This window comes from Staurois parvus, unplaced genomic scaffold (genome assembly GCF_062004578.1).
Source record: "Staurois parvus isolate SC_StPar_1 unplaced genomic scaffold, SC_StPar_1.0 ptg000175l, whole genome shotgun sequence".
Taxonomy (NCBI): domain Eukaryota; kingdom Metazoa; phylum Chordata; class Amphibia; order Anura; family Ranidae; genus Staurois; species Staurois parvus.
Window position 1 is genome coordinate 14,030,413 of NW_028317971.1, and position 17,487 is coordinate 14,047,899.

General features: G+C 40.6%; 1 protein-coding gene across 1 annotated transcript in view; it reads right to left on the minus strand.

Annotated features, from left to right (window-relative positions):
- Nucleotides 1-17,487, minus strand: part of SND1 (staphylococcal nuclease and tudor domain containing 1) — a 987,097-nt gene that overhangs the window by 427,809 nt on the left and 541,801 nt on the right. Inside the window, exon 15 of the mRNA XM_089676965.1 lies at nucleotides 5,906-6,047. Within this exon, the coding sequence (XP_089533091.1) occupies nucleotides 5,906-6,047 (142 nt within the window). The remainder of the gene's footprint in view (nucleotides 1-5,905; nucleotides 6,048-17,487) is intronic.

Below are 17,487 nucleotides of genomic sequence, written 5' to 3' on the forward strand. Positions count from 1 at the left end.
TGCATTCATTTCTTTCTATTTGCCTCTATGACCATTATCACCAGGACAGAGTAGTAATGGGAAAAATCCAAGATTTTATAGTGGTCACTGGAATGAGGGGGGTGTACCTTCCAATGGGGTCACCTATTCTACCAAAAAAGGGCCCCCTGAAAAATGGTGGTATGTGGAAAGCATTACCCTTATGTAGGTGGTCAGTCTACTATCTAAAGCCAGCCATGCATGAATCGAAATTTGACCAGCTCAGCAGGGATCCATCTATGGGCTCCCTGGTTGTACAGCACTGATCATTGTATTCTGACGAAGCAGAAGATTCCCCTTCATCAGAAAACAATAGCATATTGGGAGGATTCCCCCATCCACATTGAATGGTGAATCTTTTTTTTTTCTCTTTTGTTTTTAATTTCGCTAAATGAAAGGAAGTGAGGCATGTATGGGCTGCCTAATGATATTGGTGGCCATTGGCCCTGAGCCACTAGCTCTACCTAGGGGCAGTGGAGCTGGAACTATGCAGGCACTCTCAGACAGCAGATCAATCCTTCACTGCTCATTGAAACCCCAGCAGTCTCTGGAATAACCCTAAGGTTCAACAATATGCTTTTTGAGAAATGCTGCATTAAAAAACTATAACCTGTATGAAATGGGGCTTAAAAGGAAAGCAAATAATAGTGCTTTAAACGTATGAAGGAAGAACATTAATATGTTGTCCAAACGACCATTCTTTGACAACTCTATACTTCTATGACCAGCAGAGTTCATATGTGCTCTACCAAGGGACACAATGTCAGCAGCAACACAATTTGTTATGCAATGCAATGTTATTCTTTGTAATGCTAAGCTTTATGAAAGCTGTTTCAGTTTAACACTATTCAAAAATTGGCACCAAATGCATACAAGAGGAAACAATGAAGGTGTTAACTTGATAAAATAAAAGCATTAGCACTGCATGATTTCCACAGATTATAGCACAACAGACAGTCAATGATGGTCTTTTGGTATATTCATTTTCTGGATAAACAGAAGGATCAATTACTGTATTTCACCAGTTATTGAAAAATAAAGACAGGAAGCAGATAAGGCGGCATCCACTGAAATTTCAATCTGATTATACAGTACATACTAGTTTCCATAAATTATCAATGACCTCCAAGACTAAAGTTTTTAATTTTTTTTTCTTATACATAAATGCATTTATTTTTTTTCTTAATAGTGAGGTTTTATATCTGACCGAGAACCTATTAAGGAGCTTTTCTCACAAATGCACCAAACAAAATTTACCCCACTGTACGCAAAACAGGTTTTGCTTTGTCCATATGTGTCTTCATCCCCCCCCCCCCCCCCCCCCACACACACACACATACTTTTTGTCCTGCTAGAAGGGACATTACTCTTACCTGCACTATCCAAAACAAAGTAAAAGATTTTCTCTGGAGACTAGCTATAAACTCACCTTTTACCCAAAGATAATAAATGCACATTTTTTAAATGTAAAAAATGTGTATTTATTATTTTTGGCTGCAGGAGAAAGCATTGCACCAGCAATAGCTGGTGCCATGAAGGTCTCCTGCAGACCTGTCAGTATATCTGCTTGCCCATACGGGACGTACAGGCAAGCAGATATACTGACAGGAAGATGAAATGAACTATCACAGCGTTCTGCAGTGCTGTGTTAGTTTATTGAGAAGTACAGGCCAACAGCCACTAAGGCTGTCAGGACTTGTAGTTCATTCATTCACAGAACACTGTGAATGTGGGCGGAGTCAAGCAGGTTTAAAGTTTGACAGCTAGTACAGGGAACCTCTCCCATCTTGTCACAGGGAGGCTGCAGCATTGGAAACATGTTACATGTTCCACCCTAAAACTGGGTGGAACATGTAACATGTTCCCAAAGGTGAATTTATCCTTAAATATAATATAGAAATCCTGCAAGAGACCACAAGTATCCCTTAAGACATTGTGTTTACCACAAAATCAGGGAGGATGGGTTTTACCTAATGTCATGAATTACTATCAAGCGTCCTTATTGAACCAAATTTGTAACTAGTTTAATCCATCGGAGGATAAATTATAGGCTACAATACAGAGGGCTGTTACCCTGGTACACCATTTACCGGCATTAGCTTTCACCTCCCTACTATCCTTTAAATATACAGCGGCAGGCTACCTGATAATAAAGGCATCCTTATCCGTTTGGTCCTCTGAAGATTAAAGTTACAGGGGAGAATGTACACCAACTCCATATCCCAATAAAGTCTTGTACCTTTCTAATACCATATTTTGAGGTACAAAACTGGGTATCTCGGGGATAAATTATGTCTCAGATTGCTTAACAGAAGAAGGCCTTGTTGACAGATACAAAATATGCCACTCATTTTCATTCAATCAATCCAAAAAACAATATACATATCCCTCAATCCATTTGGAGAGTCCTCATTGGTAAGAGATCTCAATTAACCACTTCCCACCCGGACCAATAGTAAAATGACAGCCGGGCGAGCTTCTCATCAATCCAGGAAGGCATCATATGATGTCCTTCCTGGATCACGCCTTGTGCGTGCCCACAGTGGCGAGATCTTTCACCATCTGTCTAACTCGGACACAGCCAAAGACAGATCTGTGTACCGGCCCCATTGCCAGTACCATGTGACCTGCTGTGCCCAATCACAGCAGGTCACATGACAGTTGTAAACAATGGATGGCTTCCTTTCATGCCATCCATTGTATACAAGTGTGTCTAACTGTGAATGGTCACAGTGATCACATGCACAGGCTGGGCAAATCACATCCCACCTGTGTCATGTGATTAGCCGTGGCCAATCACAGCTAATCACAACAAAAAAAACAGAATGAATCGATTTCATTCGGTTAAATGCTTGCTTATAGCAAAGAAATTTTTTGCTATAAGCAAATTGTGCAAAAAAAAAAAAAAATACTGATCACTTCCCCAAAGTAGTACAATGTTACTATGGTAACATAACACTTTGGTCATAGTGTAATATGAAAAACAAATCTTAAAAACAAAAGAAAAAATTGAATTAAAAAAATAATAAAAAAACAAATAAAAAAAAAACAAATTATCAATTTTTTTTCCGTACTGTCACCAGTGTCCCTGATCACTGCCACATCAGTTATATGATGACGTTGTACTGAACTGGTGACAGTATGTAAAAAAAAAAAAACAAATTTGTGAAAATATTTTTTTTCATTTCATTTTCCAAAAAATGACAAACAAATTACAATTTCAAAAAACTCTCCATGCCTCTTACGTAATACGTCGGACTCTCTACTTTGTAAAAAGGGGTAATTTGGGGGATATCTGTACTGTTCTGACATTTTTGGGCCTCAAGAAATTGGATTGGCTGTCAGTACTTCAGGATTGATCAATTTTCAGATATATCCCATAGTTTGTGAACTCTAACTTTCCTACAGACTAAATAATAAATACTGATTTGGTTATTTTCACCAAAGAAATGTAGCAGAATACATCTAAATTTATGAAGAACAATTATTTATTTGCAATCTTTTATAACAGAAACAAAGAAATACTTAAAAATTTAGCAAATAATAAAAACCCCAGTGGTGATCAAATACCACCAAAAGAAAGCACTAGTTGTGTGAACAAAATGATAAAAATTTAGTTTGGGTACAGTGTGGCATGACCGCACAAATGTCAATCATAGCGTGAGAGCGCTGAAACCTGAAAATTGGCCTGGGCAGGAAGGGGGTAAAAGTGCCCGGTATTGTAGTGATTAAGTGAATCTCATTTTTCTATGGATGCTTCAAATTTTCATCCCCTTGACAAAAAACTACCTGCTATGCTTAAATGGGAAGAGGAACTACCACAAAGCTTTACCAGTGACCAATGGCGTAAAGCTTTATGTTTTCATCACAAACGTGACCACTGGGACAACTCACAAAAAATCCTTCATAGTTGGTATCTGACTCCCTACATGCTTAAATTACAACCCACATCATCTCCTTTACGCTGGAGACAATACCAACATATAGGGAATTTATAATATGTCCATTAGGAAAATTAATAGACGTTTTTGGAAAGATATTTTATATCTTCTGTATCAAACATTTCTATACCACTTACGCCGGCTATTGTTCTAGCTTAGGTTTAGAGACTTATCCTCACTCACTTAGGACAGTAATAGCTAATTTTATTTGCCACAAGACAGTTACCAAACACTGGCGAAGGGCTTCGGCCCCTAAAGTTTTGTCAGTGTTTTCTAGATTTAATATACAGCGTTAGTATGAAAATAATGATAGCATACAAAGAGCAGAAGGCACAAAACTTCCTTCATGATTGGTCACCTTGGTTAGGTCACCCTCAGGCTTTGCTACACTTTTGAAATTCTATGCTCGTCATTACTAAAAGATGCTGACATAAGGCTTAATTTGCACTATGGATACTATGTACGAGGGGTGGACCTTTTTTCATGCCAGATCCTCCCTTGACTTATGGCTGTGGTTTGTTTTGTTTGAAATGTCTCTTGTATAATGCTGGTACTGTCTTGAAGGGGACGGCTTGGTCACAGTCAGATCCCATTTAAGTTGACCAGCCCATACTCTATCAGGCCCCTATGTTTACTATACCACTCAAGTTAAATGACAAGTGGTTACTTCCTTTGTACCTACTTTGAAACACAATGCTTTTATAATTCTTCAAAAAAAAATTGAAAGTTAAAAAAATAAAAAGCAGACAAGAAAGTACACCAGCATGATCCCATGACAATATTTATAGCTATTAAAAAAAATAAATAAATGTAGATCTCATCAGCTCCTAATGAACAATGTAACAATGAACAATCCCTCTTTAAACCTTCACTCCTGCCCAGCAGGAGACCATAAAGTTCAAAATGATACTATGCAAACTAAGCTAACTTCTGGGTCTGAATTCAAGAGTCAACATGCTTTTGTTCACTTGAGGACCACTTCTCTCCCTATGCAAGTCAATGAAAAAGCAGCTTGGGGCAGGTTAATTGCGCTTAAAGGAGATCAAATGCATACAATGCTTTCAATCAACTTTGAATGATTTCCCAAGCATTTCAATATATTGTCAATGCAGGCAAAACACACCTGAAAACAAGCTACATTTTGCCTGTCAACACAAGGCTAACACACTAATCAGAAAATAAAAGCAGGCTCCTTCTTGGCAGAAATCTGAATGGTTTTGAGATCAGGCAACGTTGACAGCAACTAACCTTCGCTTTGGTTCTGTCAGTACCCAAAGTTAACTTATAACTTTTGCATATCCTAAAATAAAAGTAATATGAATCTAATTTAATTAATGTGGAGCAGTAGTTTGCCATCATCCAAGCCATATTATGGTCATTTTCACATGACATGCTGGAAAATCAAACAGTCATGCTTTCAAAGGAAATGCTTTCTTCACAGGGACTAACATGACTGGTCTAATTACTCTAAAGTGCAGAATTTGTTATTGTTACCAGAAGCCTAAAACAATGCTATAGTGGTTGCTTATAAAAACTAACTTGCTAGCACGTGACCACTGCAGATTATGTTAAAACTGCCCTTCACCCCCTTTCTGCTTTTCATATAACAGATCATTCATAGGATTTTTTTTTTTTTTTTTACATAGCCCACAGCCTCCTGGGATACTCATGTAAAGCATCCCAGGAGACGTCGAGGCAATCTTCTGTGAATGTGCTGCATCACAGAAGACAGAAGTATGCTTGCGCGGTACAGTACAGCAGGAAAATGATAGATTCACTGGGCATGCGAGTATGTATTTTGAGGATAAAACAACCAACAAAATAAGAGGGGATTGAGAAAAAAATAAAATAAACAAGAGGGTTAAGTTCCTTTGGTGCACCACGTTTGGCATCACAGATATCTGATGCAACCAGTTGATATAACTAGAGCTCGATTATGAACTTACCGGCCAGAAGAAAGGTTATAAGGCAAGTTTCCTTAGGCATGTAAAGCTTGAGTCTAGACCCACTGAACACATACTCTACAATGGCTTCTGAGCGTCCAGCCCTTTGCAGGAAGGGAAGAAATTGTTTTGCCTTTTGAGTGTCCTACAAAGAAATACACATTAATTAAAATGTTTGCAGATATGGAGAGCATTACATGCAAAGAAATAAAACCTTCATATGACTGTCTTAGCCAAATTTACTTGTGTGAACAAAAGAATTACTAGAGTAAGGGGAAAAATATAGACATCTCAGGCATATGGGATGTACTAATTAGGGTAATATTCTCAACTGACAACTCACAATTCAGGTTCAGGGCAGTTGTCAAAGTACAGCGTTGGCCTAACACAAAAAATAGCTAAAGATGCCACTCACCTTAAGGCAGAAAGAGTCAATACTGCTCAACTTTGTTAGAAAAAATATCAACTTTTTTTCATTCTACAATTTCCATAGAAATAAACTATGCGTACTATAAATGCACAACAGTTCAGGTCAAAGCTTTACACTCATATTGCAAAAATAAATTCTGATAATGATCTCTTATCAAAACCAAGGCAACATGAGCTAAATACACAGCTGAAAATGTTACTATTCTGTCAAGAGCTTTTTAAAGCGGTGCTAAATAGCTGCATAGACTACATAGTGAAGCAACACATTACATGGCCTACAGATACTGTGCTACTGCTCAATTCTAACCTGCTCCTCAGGATTTTACTGTTCACAAACCATTATTGACACCCATATTCATATTTAGTAATTTCCACATGCTCTCACCGCTTAACGTTTGAGTGCAGGCAATCCATTGTCAGTCCAATTCCCACCCAACAAAAAATAATGGCATAAATACAGATTTCAGAACACTTAGGAACAGTTTTAAATTACTATTGTTACCCTGTAGTATTCAAATCCATAAAAAAAAATAGCATACAATCTCAATATCATACTGTAAGTGTATAAATTACAATACAAAAAGTGCAAAAAGTATAAATTACTGTTTTTTGATTAGCATTGCACAATTTGTACTGTATTTTATAAGTTTTTTTCGTATCTGTTAACCTATGCCAGTGGCTTTTTATTCTATTTTTGAGCACTTTTATTTTAGCACAGAAATACACGTTCATATTGGTTTGTGTGTAAATTACCTTTCAGTACTTAACCAGCTCTGATCTGCAAACATCAATACCAAAGAACAAGCTGCATATATAAAACTTTGACATGTATTTTTTCATATTATAAAATATATATGCACACTATATTACCAAAAACCCCTAAGGCAAACACAAATTTAAAATTACATAACAGGGTCCTTTAGCTTAACCCCGTCACGCCAGCGCCTCCTGGCCCTTTAAGGGTTTCAGAAGCCGGGAGGCAGGGCGGGGTTTAGGGTCATGTGACCACCATGACACGCCGTCACATGATTGGGGAAGGTTCCAATCGAAAGAGGAGATCGGGACCTTACCGTGAGTACCGGACGTGTGCTGGGAGCGCGCAGGGCACGCTCTCTCTGCACATATGTTCTTTTGTCCCTGTAAATCAAACTTTCCTGCATTAACTAATTTTCATACAATTGTTAACAATACACCATTAATATGTGTATTACAATAGGCATTTCCTTGAAATGTTCCACATTTTGTCATGTTACAACCAAAACAATAAATGTATTTCATTGGAATTTTATGTGATAGACCAACACAAAGTGGCACATAATTGTGAAATGGAAGGAAAATGATAAATGGTTTTAAACATTTTTACAAATAAATATCTGAAAACTGTGGCGTGCATTTGTATTCAGCCCCCTTTACTCTGATTCCCCCAACTAAAATCTAGTGGAACCAACTGCCTTCAAAAGTCACCTAATTAGTAAATAATTAGTGAACAGAGTCCACCTGTATGTAATTTATTCTCAGTATAAATACAGCTGTTCTGTGAAGCCCTCAGGAGGTTTGTTAGAGAACATTAGTGAACAGCATAATGAAGGCCAAGAAACACACCAGACATGTCAGGGATAAAGTTCTGGAGAAGTTTAAAGCTGGGTTAGGCTATTAAAAAAAATCCCAAGCTTTGAACATCTCACGGAGCACTGTTCAATCCATCATCCGAAAATGAGAAGAGTATAGCACAACTGCAAACCTACAAAGACATGGTCATCCACCTAAACTGACAGGCTATTGTGAGGAGAGCATTAATCAGAGAAGCAGCCAAGAGGCCCATGGTAACTCTGGAGGAGCTGCAGAGATCCATAGCTCAGGTGGGAGAATCTGTCCGCAGGACAACTATTAGTCGTGCACTCTACAAACCTGGCCTTTATGGAAGAGTGGCAAAAAGAAAACCATAAGAAGTCCTGTTTGCAATTTGCGAGAAGCCATGTGGGGGGGACAGCAACCATGTGGAAGAAGGTGCTCCGGTCAGATGAGACCAAAATGTAACTTTTTGGCTTAAAAGCAAAACGATATGAGTGATGGAAAACTAACACTGCACATCACCCTGAACACACCATCCCCATCATGAAACATGGTGCTGGCCGCATCATGCTGTGGGGATGCTATTCTTCAGCACGGACAGGGAAGCTGGTCAGAGTTTATAGGAAGATGGATGGAACCAAATACAGAGCAATCTTAGAAGAAACCCTGTTAGAGTCTGCAAAAGACTTGAGACTGGGGTCGGAGGTTCACCTTCCAGCAGGACAATGACCCTAAACATACAGCCAGAGCTACAATGGAATGGTTTAGATCAAAGCATATTCATGGGCTACAATGGCCCAGTCAAAGTCCAGACCTAAATTCAATTGAGAGTCTGTGGGAAGACTTGAAAATTGCTGTTCACAGACGCTCTCCATCCAATCTGATAGAGCCTGAGCTATTTTGCAAAGAATAAGCAAAGATTTCACTTTCTAGATGTGCAAAGCTGGTAGAGACATACCCAAAACAACTTGCAGCTGTAATTGCAGAGAATGGTGGTTCCACAAAGTATTGACTCAGAGGGGCTGTATACAAATGCACGCCACACCTCTTCAGATATTTATTTGTAAAAAAAAATTTTAAATCATTTATTATTTTTCTTCCACTTCACAATTGCGTGCCACTTTCTGTTGGTCTGTTAAATAAAATCCCAATAAAATACATTTATGTTTTTGGTTGTACCATGACAAAATGTGGACAATTTCAAGGGGAATTATACTTTTCAAGGCACTGTTTAAAACAGTGCACAGCATACAAGTTGAAGAGAAAATCACTCATACGTGGAGTATATCAATTAGTTCCCCATAATCCTCAACAAGGATTTCATTGTACTGGTAAATGTAGAAGAGTACGGGGAAGGACGGGGGGTAGGCATATTTTGTGGGGTCTGTTGGTGATGGGATATTCACAAAGTAGGTCTTTCACACTGTACAACGTACACACTGTACAACGTAAAGTGGCACTTTGATATAAAGGGGACTGCACTGTAACTATTAATAAAATAATACTGAAGTGCAGTGTTATATAAATTGGGCCTTACCAGTACTGGAAAGCAGTTGCATAGGGTGGGGGGAAGGGTGCATAGTAATGGGTGCAGTGTTATACATGTGGATGATTGGTGTTCTATCATATAATCAGGGTGCAATGTTAAACAGAATAGATCAGTATGGGATTGGAGAAGGGTAAATAGTTGTAGTGCAGTGTTATAAAATGTTGATCAGTATGGAGTAGGGGAGATTTAAATAGGCAGGGGTGGTGTTATGCAGACTGGATCAGTATGGGGCGGAGGCAGGGTGAAGAGTGAATGGATATATGGAGTGGAGCAGTATGGAGTGAGGGCAGAAGTATATGGTGGGGACAAGGTGACTAGTCAGACATGCAGTGCTCAATAGAGTGGGTCAAGGGGAATAGTGAGTGGTGCAGTGCTATAAAGTGTGGGGGCAGGTGAATAGTGAGAAGTGCATGGTTTTATAGGGCATGTCAGGGTGGACAGCGAAGGGTAGGGTCAGGGTGAACAGTGAGGGGTGCAATGTTCTATGGGGCGAGGGCAGGGTGTACAGTGATGGGTACATGGTTCTGTAGAATAGACCAGTATGGGGTGAGGGGTACAAGGTTCTGTAGAGTAGACCAGTATGGGGTGAGGGGTGCAGGGTTCTGTAGAGTATACAGTATGGGGTGAGGGGTGCAGGGTAGATGGGAGGTGCAGGAACAGTAGAGTGCTCCCACACAGGTCAGGGCAGGCATAGAGCGCGGTGTCAAGAGGGGACCCTGGACAGCCTGGAATGGTTAGAAGGACCATGGATCAGAACCCTCTGTACTGATCTGAGCTGGGCAGGGAGGGGGCAGCTGGTACTCACAATTTGGGGAGCAGCAGAGCCTCGTCTCTTCCTGTGGGTCATCTGCTTGGCTTGGGGATGGGGGGGATGAGCCAGCACCGAGAGGGAGGAGCCCAGGGACCTGAGGGAGTGCCTCGCTCCCATTCACTTCTAATCTGCTCCACGTTAGTCACAGGGAGCAGAGCGTCAATCGCAGGGATACACCATATACCACACTGATCAGAAGCCAACACGGCTATCCCTGACCCACACCTCCATCCACTGAACTACCGCACTGTGAGCCCCGCTCCCCCATCCAGCAGTTAACCGATCACCCTCTACTATCCTGAGGGTAAAGACAACGCTGCTTATCAGCAGGGCAGTGGGTGGAGGAGCTGCTGATCGGGTTCATATTACCCACTTGTTAATATGAAAATACTCTAGCTCACAGACACAGGTATGACCACATAGCGGGAGCTGTGCCGCCTGGACATGCAGCCCATCGGGCAGATGCCTAGTGTGCCCTATGGCCAGTCTGGGCCTGGTTCTAAGGCAGGTCCTAATAAGTATCCTTCAATTCAATACATGCAATGCATACAATTAGTCATGTATTTATTGTCACCATCAGGTGTGTATGGAATCTTACCATCCAAGTGAACAACAAACAAGTGGAACTGCACAAGCCAAGATCAGGCAGCAGGCCCATGGTTTAAAAAAAACCCAAAACAACCAGAAAAACAAAAAACAAACAACTATATCTTTGATGTATAGAGGCTTCCTCACAAGGGCATCTCATATTGCAATTGCGCTTAGCCCTTATTAAATGTTTAATCTATTTTACTAATCTTACTCTGCTTCCTGTATCCATCTCACAGGAAGTAAAAAAAAAAATAATTTTTGTGTAATCATCCTGTACCCCAATTGGAATGCACATCCAGAAATAATTATCTGGTATTAGTGGGTTCATAGCTAAATTGCCCAATACATTTTTACATATTAGCAAGGCATGTAAAGAAGAGAGAAAGTAGTAACACTGATTGCCTCTGACTGATTCCCTGCAACTATTTGATGAGCAGCTTGTGGGGGCACCTCTCCCACACAAGTGGGGGTACCTCTACTTGTGTTTATGCTCATCAATGTCTGGGATCAGGCAGGGCCACGTTCATGTGAAAGTCGACATTAGGCGGAAACCTGGCTTAGAGATGAGCTGTACACTGTCTTCAGCTGTATGACCAACAGAGTCTCTGTAAAATATGCTGTCCCGTGTTACTACACACCCTTCTTTATGAATGTTGCATTTAGGAGGGACAGTGTTGAGCCTCCACCCTCTATACCAGACCAAGATTCCTCTGCCACCTCACTCCCATTAACAGAATGTGGTCTCTCCGTGCAGTAGCACGAACCTCATGCATGCACACAATTAACTCCTCCTTCTCCTATAACATGCAGCTGGATACATGGGGTCTCCATATCGCAGGTTTGGTCCCAATACTTCTCTATTGGGAAACTGACCACTAGGGAGGGAGGTGGACTACCAACCCCTCTCACTACCAAAGTACCTGTCACCTAAGCTTGATACCGCTCCTTAACATCTGGCTGTGTTACATTCTCATTAGTTTATGGTTACCCGTGGCTTCTACTCTCCTTTGTCTCTCTCTTGAGAAGTTAACCCCTTCTTACAAACTTCCTCTAATACCCAATGTGCTTTACAGGCCCTGTTCCTCCTATACGCCATGTACCACCATGCACCCCTTTCAAGTAGCTTCAGACTAGACTTTTGAACATTTTCACAAACTTTACTGAATGCTTCTGAAACACTACAGAATAAAGTGCAAACACAGCCCTCCTAACTAGCTAATCTGTGGTTACCCAAGCATACCTGTACAGATGTAATATAAGTCCGTAACAGGGAGTGTCCATTTGCTGGCTGGTTCTACTGGCCGATGACCTTGTAGCGGGCTCCCATGCAGTCTTTTCCTGATCTCATGCTCCCTCCAGACCCAGAATTTCCGCTATTTATGAATCTCACAGGAAGGAAGGCTGGCCCAGATAAATCCCAGGAAACCAGCATTAACCCTTTCCCCCACCTGGGCAGCTCAGATACTCTTAACAGAAGCCCATTGAAAGGCACCTGCCTAAAGGCGCAATGGGCATACTCCAAGAAAGCTTTTTTCATTTTCTTACTTCCTGGCTAGTAAAACAGTCATCACACTGACTGCAAGTAAAAGTAAGGACAGTATTCCTAAATTTGGAGAGTAAAGATGGCCATAGGTGGTGTGTCTTTGGATTTATGTCGGGGTCCAGGGGTTATAACTGCAGGAAAAACAGGTAAAACGTAGACTTTATAGTTCAACAATGTGTTTTCCATTCAAATGGAACATGCAGTGTTAGACTAGAACGACTGTCAATATGAGTACTAAGAGTCAAGATAGAAGTCAAAACTCAAAAGAGACCCTTTCGTATTCTATAAAAAAAAAAACAGTTTTGATGGGACAAGCACATTAGAAATGTGGTTAATCCAAGACCAAATGAAAACACAATGTTACATAACTGGCAATATTTTACTTGGAACACTTTTTGTATATATAAGCCATGTGCTTGCAATATATAGTTTAATACACGTTTCTACAGGGATGCCAAGAAATATGAATAAAATACGGTAACCCTTAACGAAGTAGGATTTTTGTAATATCAGCAACTGTACACAGTTGATGAGCACAAACTGTGCACCTGTCTTGGTAGCTAAACAACAATTTACCAAAGGCTTAGCACAGGCAATGAGCAGTTAAACATCTCACACACATTAAATTAATTAGGGGCAGTGTTTTGCTGAATGTAGGGCAGCCCTGAAGTCTGCAAGTAGAAAAAAAATTCCCGAAGCTGCTTCCCCTGCTACAAGATGCACGTTGCTTGTACATAAAATCGTGCTGGGTTCTCACTCCCAGCTCAGTCTCAAAACAAATCTTGCCTCATTCAAGTTATTGTACTGTACAGACTGTGAGAGGGCGATAACATTGTCTGCAGCTCCAATACAATGTCTGCCATGCAGTACAGAGTGCCAAGTCTCCAAGCTCTAGTGGTATACACAGATTGAGGAACTTGTGCTTCAGAAATCAGCTGTTATTCAGAAACTAGTATTGCTGCCTGCTACCTCTTAAAGGGGTAGTCCCGTACAGTCCTTATTGTATTACCCTAACCTTTGTAATACAGCAGAATCAAATCTGCCAATTTCATCCATGTAGTGTTTAGGGAGTAGAAACCTGGAACAGTCATGTTGGGTGTTCTGCCATATATTACCACTTTACTTATTCTAAGTACTGAGTTTGTTGCTGCTATTTGCTAGTTATTAGGTATAGTAAGGTTTAGTTCAGCAGGAAATGCATGAGACTATAGGACATTTTATTAGTACAGAGACGAACCTACCTCTTTTTTCCATGTGTCTACTGTTCCTCCTCCGAACCCTTAAGTCAGACATTTGTCTAAATAACACTGCTATAGTGAGGGATTAGAAGACCTGTTCGGATTGTTACTGAGGTCTTTCCATTAGGGAGGTTCGCCTTATCTATTTGTTCCGTTTACCAGTCTCAAGTGAAAGTAAAAGAAAATTCCAAATTTTGAGTTGTCTCCATAACAGTGGAGGGGGACATCTTCTAATGAGGCCACTAACTCTGGCGATAACCAGGGATTCCCTTGCTTTGGAGGGACTTCCGCTCACTTCCTGTTTCTGCTACAGGGCAGGAAGTAAAAGGAAATCTTCCCAATGGGACATAGATGGCAGAGGGTTATAAGCCTTCCGTATTTATCCCAAAAAAAGTTTGACTTACCTGCAAATACCATATCTGGAGTACAGTAGAGGACATGGTTAGCTTATTCCCCAAGCAGGATGTCCCCAAGCAGCAAATACAAAGGGTGGGCAAAAAGAACTATGTCAACATTCCCCAAAAACAGAAGGGGTTAAGACCCAAGGTCAGAGTACAATTGCAAGCTGAATCCTCAGGAAACTGCACATCTACCTAGCAAAACTTTGAAAAAGTATGAACAGAAGACCAGGTGGTGGCCATACACAGTTGGACAAGAGACACTTGGTACCTTAAAGCCCGGGACAGTCCAAAAGGTCCGATACAGTGTGCACTTAACAGCGCAGGAGGATTTTTGTTCAGTGTATAGGCTCTTGCAATCAAAGCCCATATCAACCACACAATGGTGAACATTTAAGCAGGGTAACCATTGCAAGGTCCCAAGGAAAAAACAAGCAAGGAATCTAATGAAAGCAGTAGATTTTAGGTACACTCTAGTGGTTCTGACTACATCCAGCCAATTTAAATAGAATACCTTTGGATGCTTAAGAGCAGGGCCCAAGGATGGCTCAACATCCTCATTGAGATGGAACACTAAAACCACATATGGGAAAATGGTCTTGGGCATAATACAACCTTGTTGTGAAGTATGTGAAAAGGTTCTTTACAGGAAAGGGACGCAAGTTCAGAAACACTGACAGACATAATGGCTACCAAAAAAGGCAACTTTGCAGGCAAGACTCTAAGGGAATATCCCTTATGAGTTCAAAGGGATTCTACAAGGCAGAGAAAACCAAACAAATTAAGGTTCCAGGGTGCTGTAAAGATGGCATGACACAAGAAATAAAGATTTTTTACAAAAGTGTGCAAAGCCACAGACCTTTCAAAGAGGAGGGATAAGGTTGATACCTGCCCTTTCAGGGTGTTAGGAGCTTGATTCTGGTCAAGACCTGTTTGCAGAAAGACCAGAATGGGAGACAGAGAGTAATCTCTGGGACTGAATTGACTGCACTCACATCAATCACAGACTCAAAAAACCTTCTATCTAATCTTTAAACCATTAAATTTAGAGATTGTGAAGCCTGGTGGAAAAGAGGGCCCTAAGATTGTAGATCTGGCTTGCTGGGAAGAAGCCAGGGGGTCACCTGATAGAAGTCCAAGTATTTATGTGTATAAGATACTTCGACTAGTTTGATGTCAGTGGAATTGCAGCATTCCTTTCTTGCTCTATTTTGCTAAGCAGGTGAGGTAGAATGCTTAGTTGAGGTAAGGCATTTATTAGAATGAACTGAGATCAGGGAATAACTAAAGCATGTTAGGTCAGAGCCAGGGGATCCCTGATTCTGGCTACAGACAGGAGGTAGTGTGTGGATTGAACACATTATTATTATTATACAGGATTTATATAGCGCCAACAGTTTGCTCAGCGCTTTACAATATAACGGGAGACAATACAGCAACAATACAGTTCAATACAAGAGGGATTTGAGGGCCCTGCTCCTTGGAGCTTACAATCTAGGAGGGAGGGGCTAGTGGTAAAAAAGGTAGTAACTGTGGGGGATGGACTGGTTGGAAGAGTAGAAGATTCCAGTATTAGCTGAGGGCAGGATAGGCTTCCCTGAAGAAATAGGTTTTCAGAAATCGCCTAAAAGTGAGCAGAGTAGGCGATAGTCTGATAAATTGGGGTAGAGAGTTCCAGAGGATGGGGGAAGCTCTGGAGAAGTCCTGGAGACGAGCATGGGAGGATGAGACAAGGGAGCTAGAGAGTAGGAGGTCTTGCGAGGAGTGCAGAGTATGGTTTGGGTGATATTTAGAGACAAGATTGGTGATGTAATTTGGAACAGAGTTATAAATGGCTTTATATGTTATTGTTAGTGTTTTGAATGTTATCCGTTGGGCAACGGGAAGCCAGTGGGATTGGCAGAGAGGGGTGGCAGATGCAGAACAGTTAGTAAGGTGGATGATACTCGCAGCAGCATTCATGATAGACTGAAGAGGGGATAGCCTGCGATGAGGTAGGCCAATGAGGAGGGAGTTACAATAGTCAAGGCTAGATATAACAAGGCAGTGGATAAGTTGCTTAGTAGTTTCCGAGGTTAGGAACGGGCGTATCTTGGAGATGTTGCGGAGGTGAAGTCTATAAGAATTGGACAGTGATTGGATTTGGGGCTGAAAGGACAGGTGGGAGTCTAGGATTAGACCTAGACTAGGGGATGGACTGATGATTGTGTTATTGATCTTGATGGAGAAGTCAGGGGAGGGGATACGGGCTGGGGGGAATACTATGAGCACAGTTTTGGAAAGATTGAGTTTGAGGACTGTTGTGGACCTTTTGAAATTACATCTCAAAAACATGATTTTATCAAGACATAACCCTATGTGACAGCAACTCAGCATAGCCGGATGTTAAGGGTTAACTTGTCTTGGGTGAAAAGTCGAAGGACCTCAAGCTAGAAAAATGTACATCATGAATGAAGTGAGATTTTTCCAAGACAATAAGACTGTTTGGACTGTCAACAAATACTATTTGTATATTGGGGTCGGGAAGACTGCATATACAAAAGTTAAATAGACAGCCAAATAAGACTTTAAACCTTCAAATGGTGAATCACCACACCAACAAGTGAAACTATAGTATCGTTTGAGAAGAGTAAACAACCCTTGAGGAGACTGGTGAGATATCAGTCTTTTCAAATGATCTGTTCAAACTACAAGGACACCTGGTTATTGCCTCTCATCTTTACAATGGACAAACATCGGTTTAATGTGTCACTTTTAAGACTAAAAGTTAAATTCAGGTCATTTAAGACCAAGAATTGAATGTATCTAACCACAAAGATATTACTACAAAAGCATAGTATCTATAGATGTTATAAAGAATAGGTTTCACACAACATCAAATATTCAGCAATGGGAATTGTATATCACTAACTTGAGTATTGAGATGATGGAAAGTAAGATATATTGTGAGTTAACATCAGTGGTATGTCTTATCAGGAAACAGATGCTTTCACACAAGCTTGTATCTCAGGGACAAGAATAACTGAATATACACATATATTCCATGGTTCTTATTTAGAACATTATAGCTATGATCAACTATATATCTGGATAAGACGTAGATTTAATACCTAAAATTACATTGAGTTCCACCCGAGGTATGAGTCATCATCAATACTCAAATTGTTCTATGGTACAAGACCGCCACCTGGCGGATAGGTGAGAAATAGCTTATGTACATACATTTCTCAACTAGCCAATCAAGAAGCCTGGTGGGAGGGTATCTTAGAACAATGGGTTAGTTGGTATAAAATCCCATGCACCTTTAGAAAAAAAAAAACTCATCAAAAAAAAACTCATCAAAAGAAAAACCTGACTGAAGAAAAACCTCATTAGAAGAAAATCTGAAGACATCTGAAGAGACCCCTCTTCCATCCTTTCAAACTTCCAAAACTTTACTAAATTTCTAAATCTC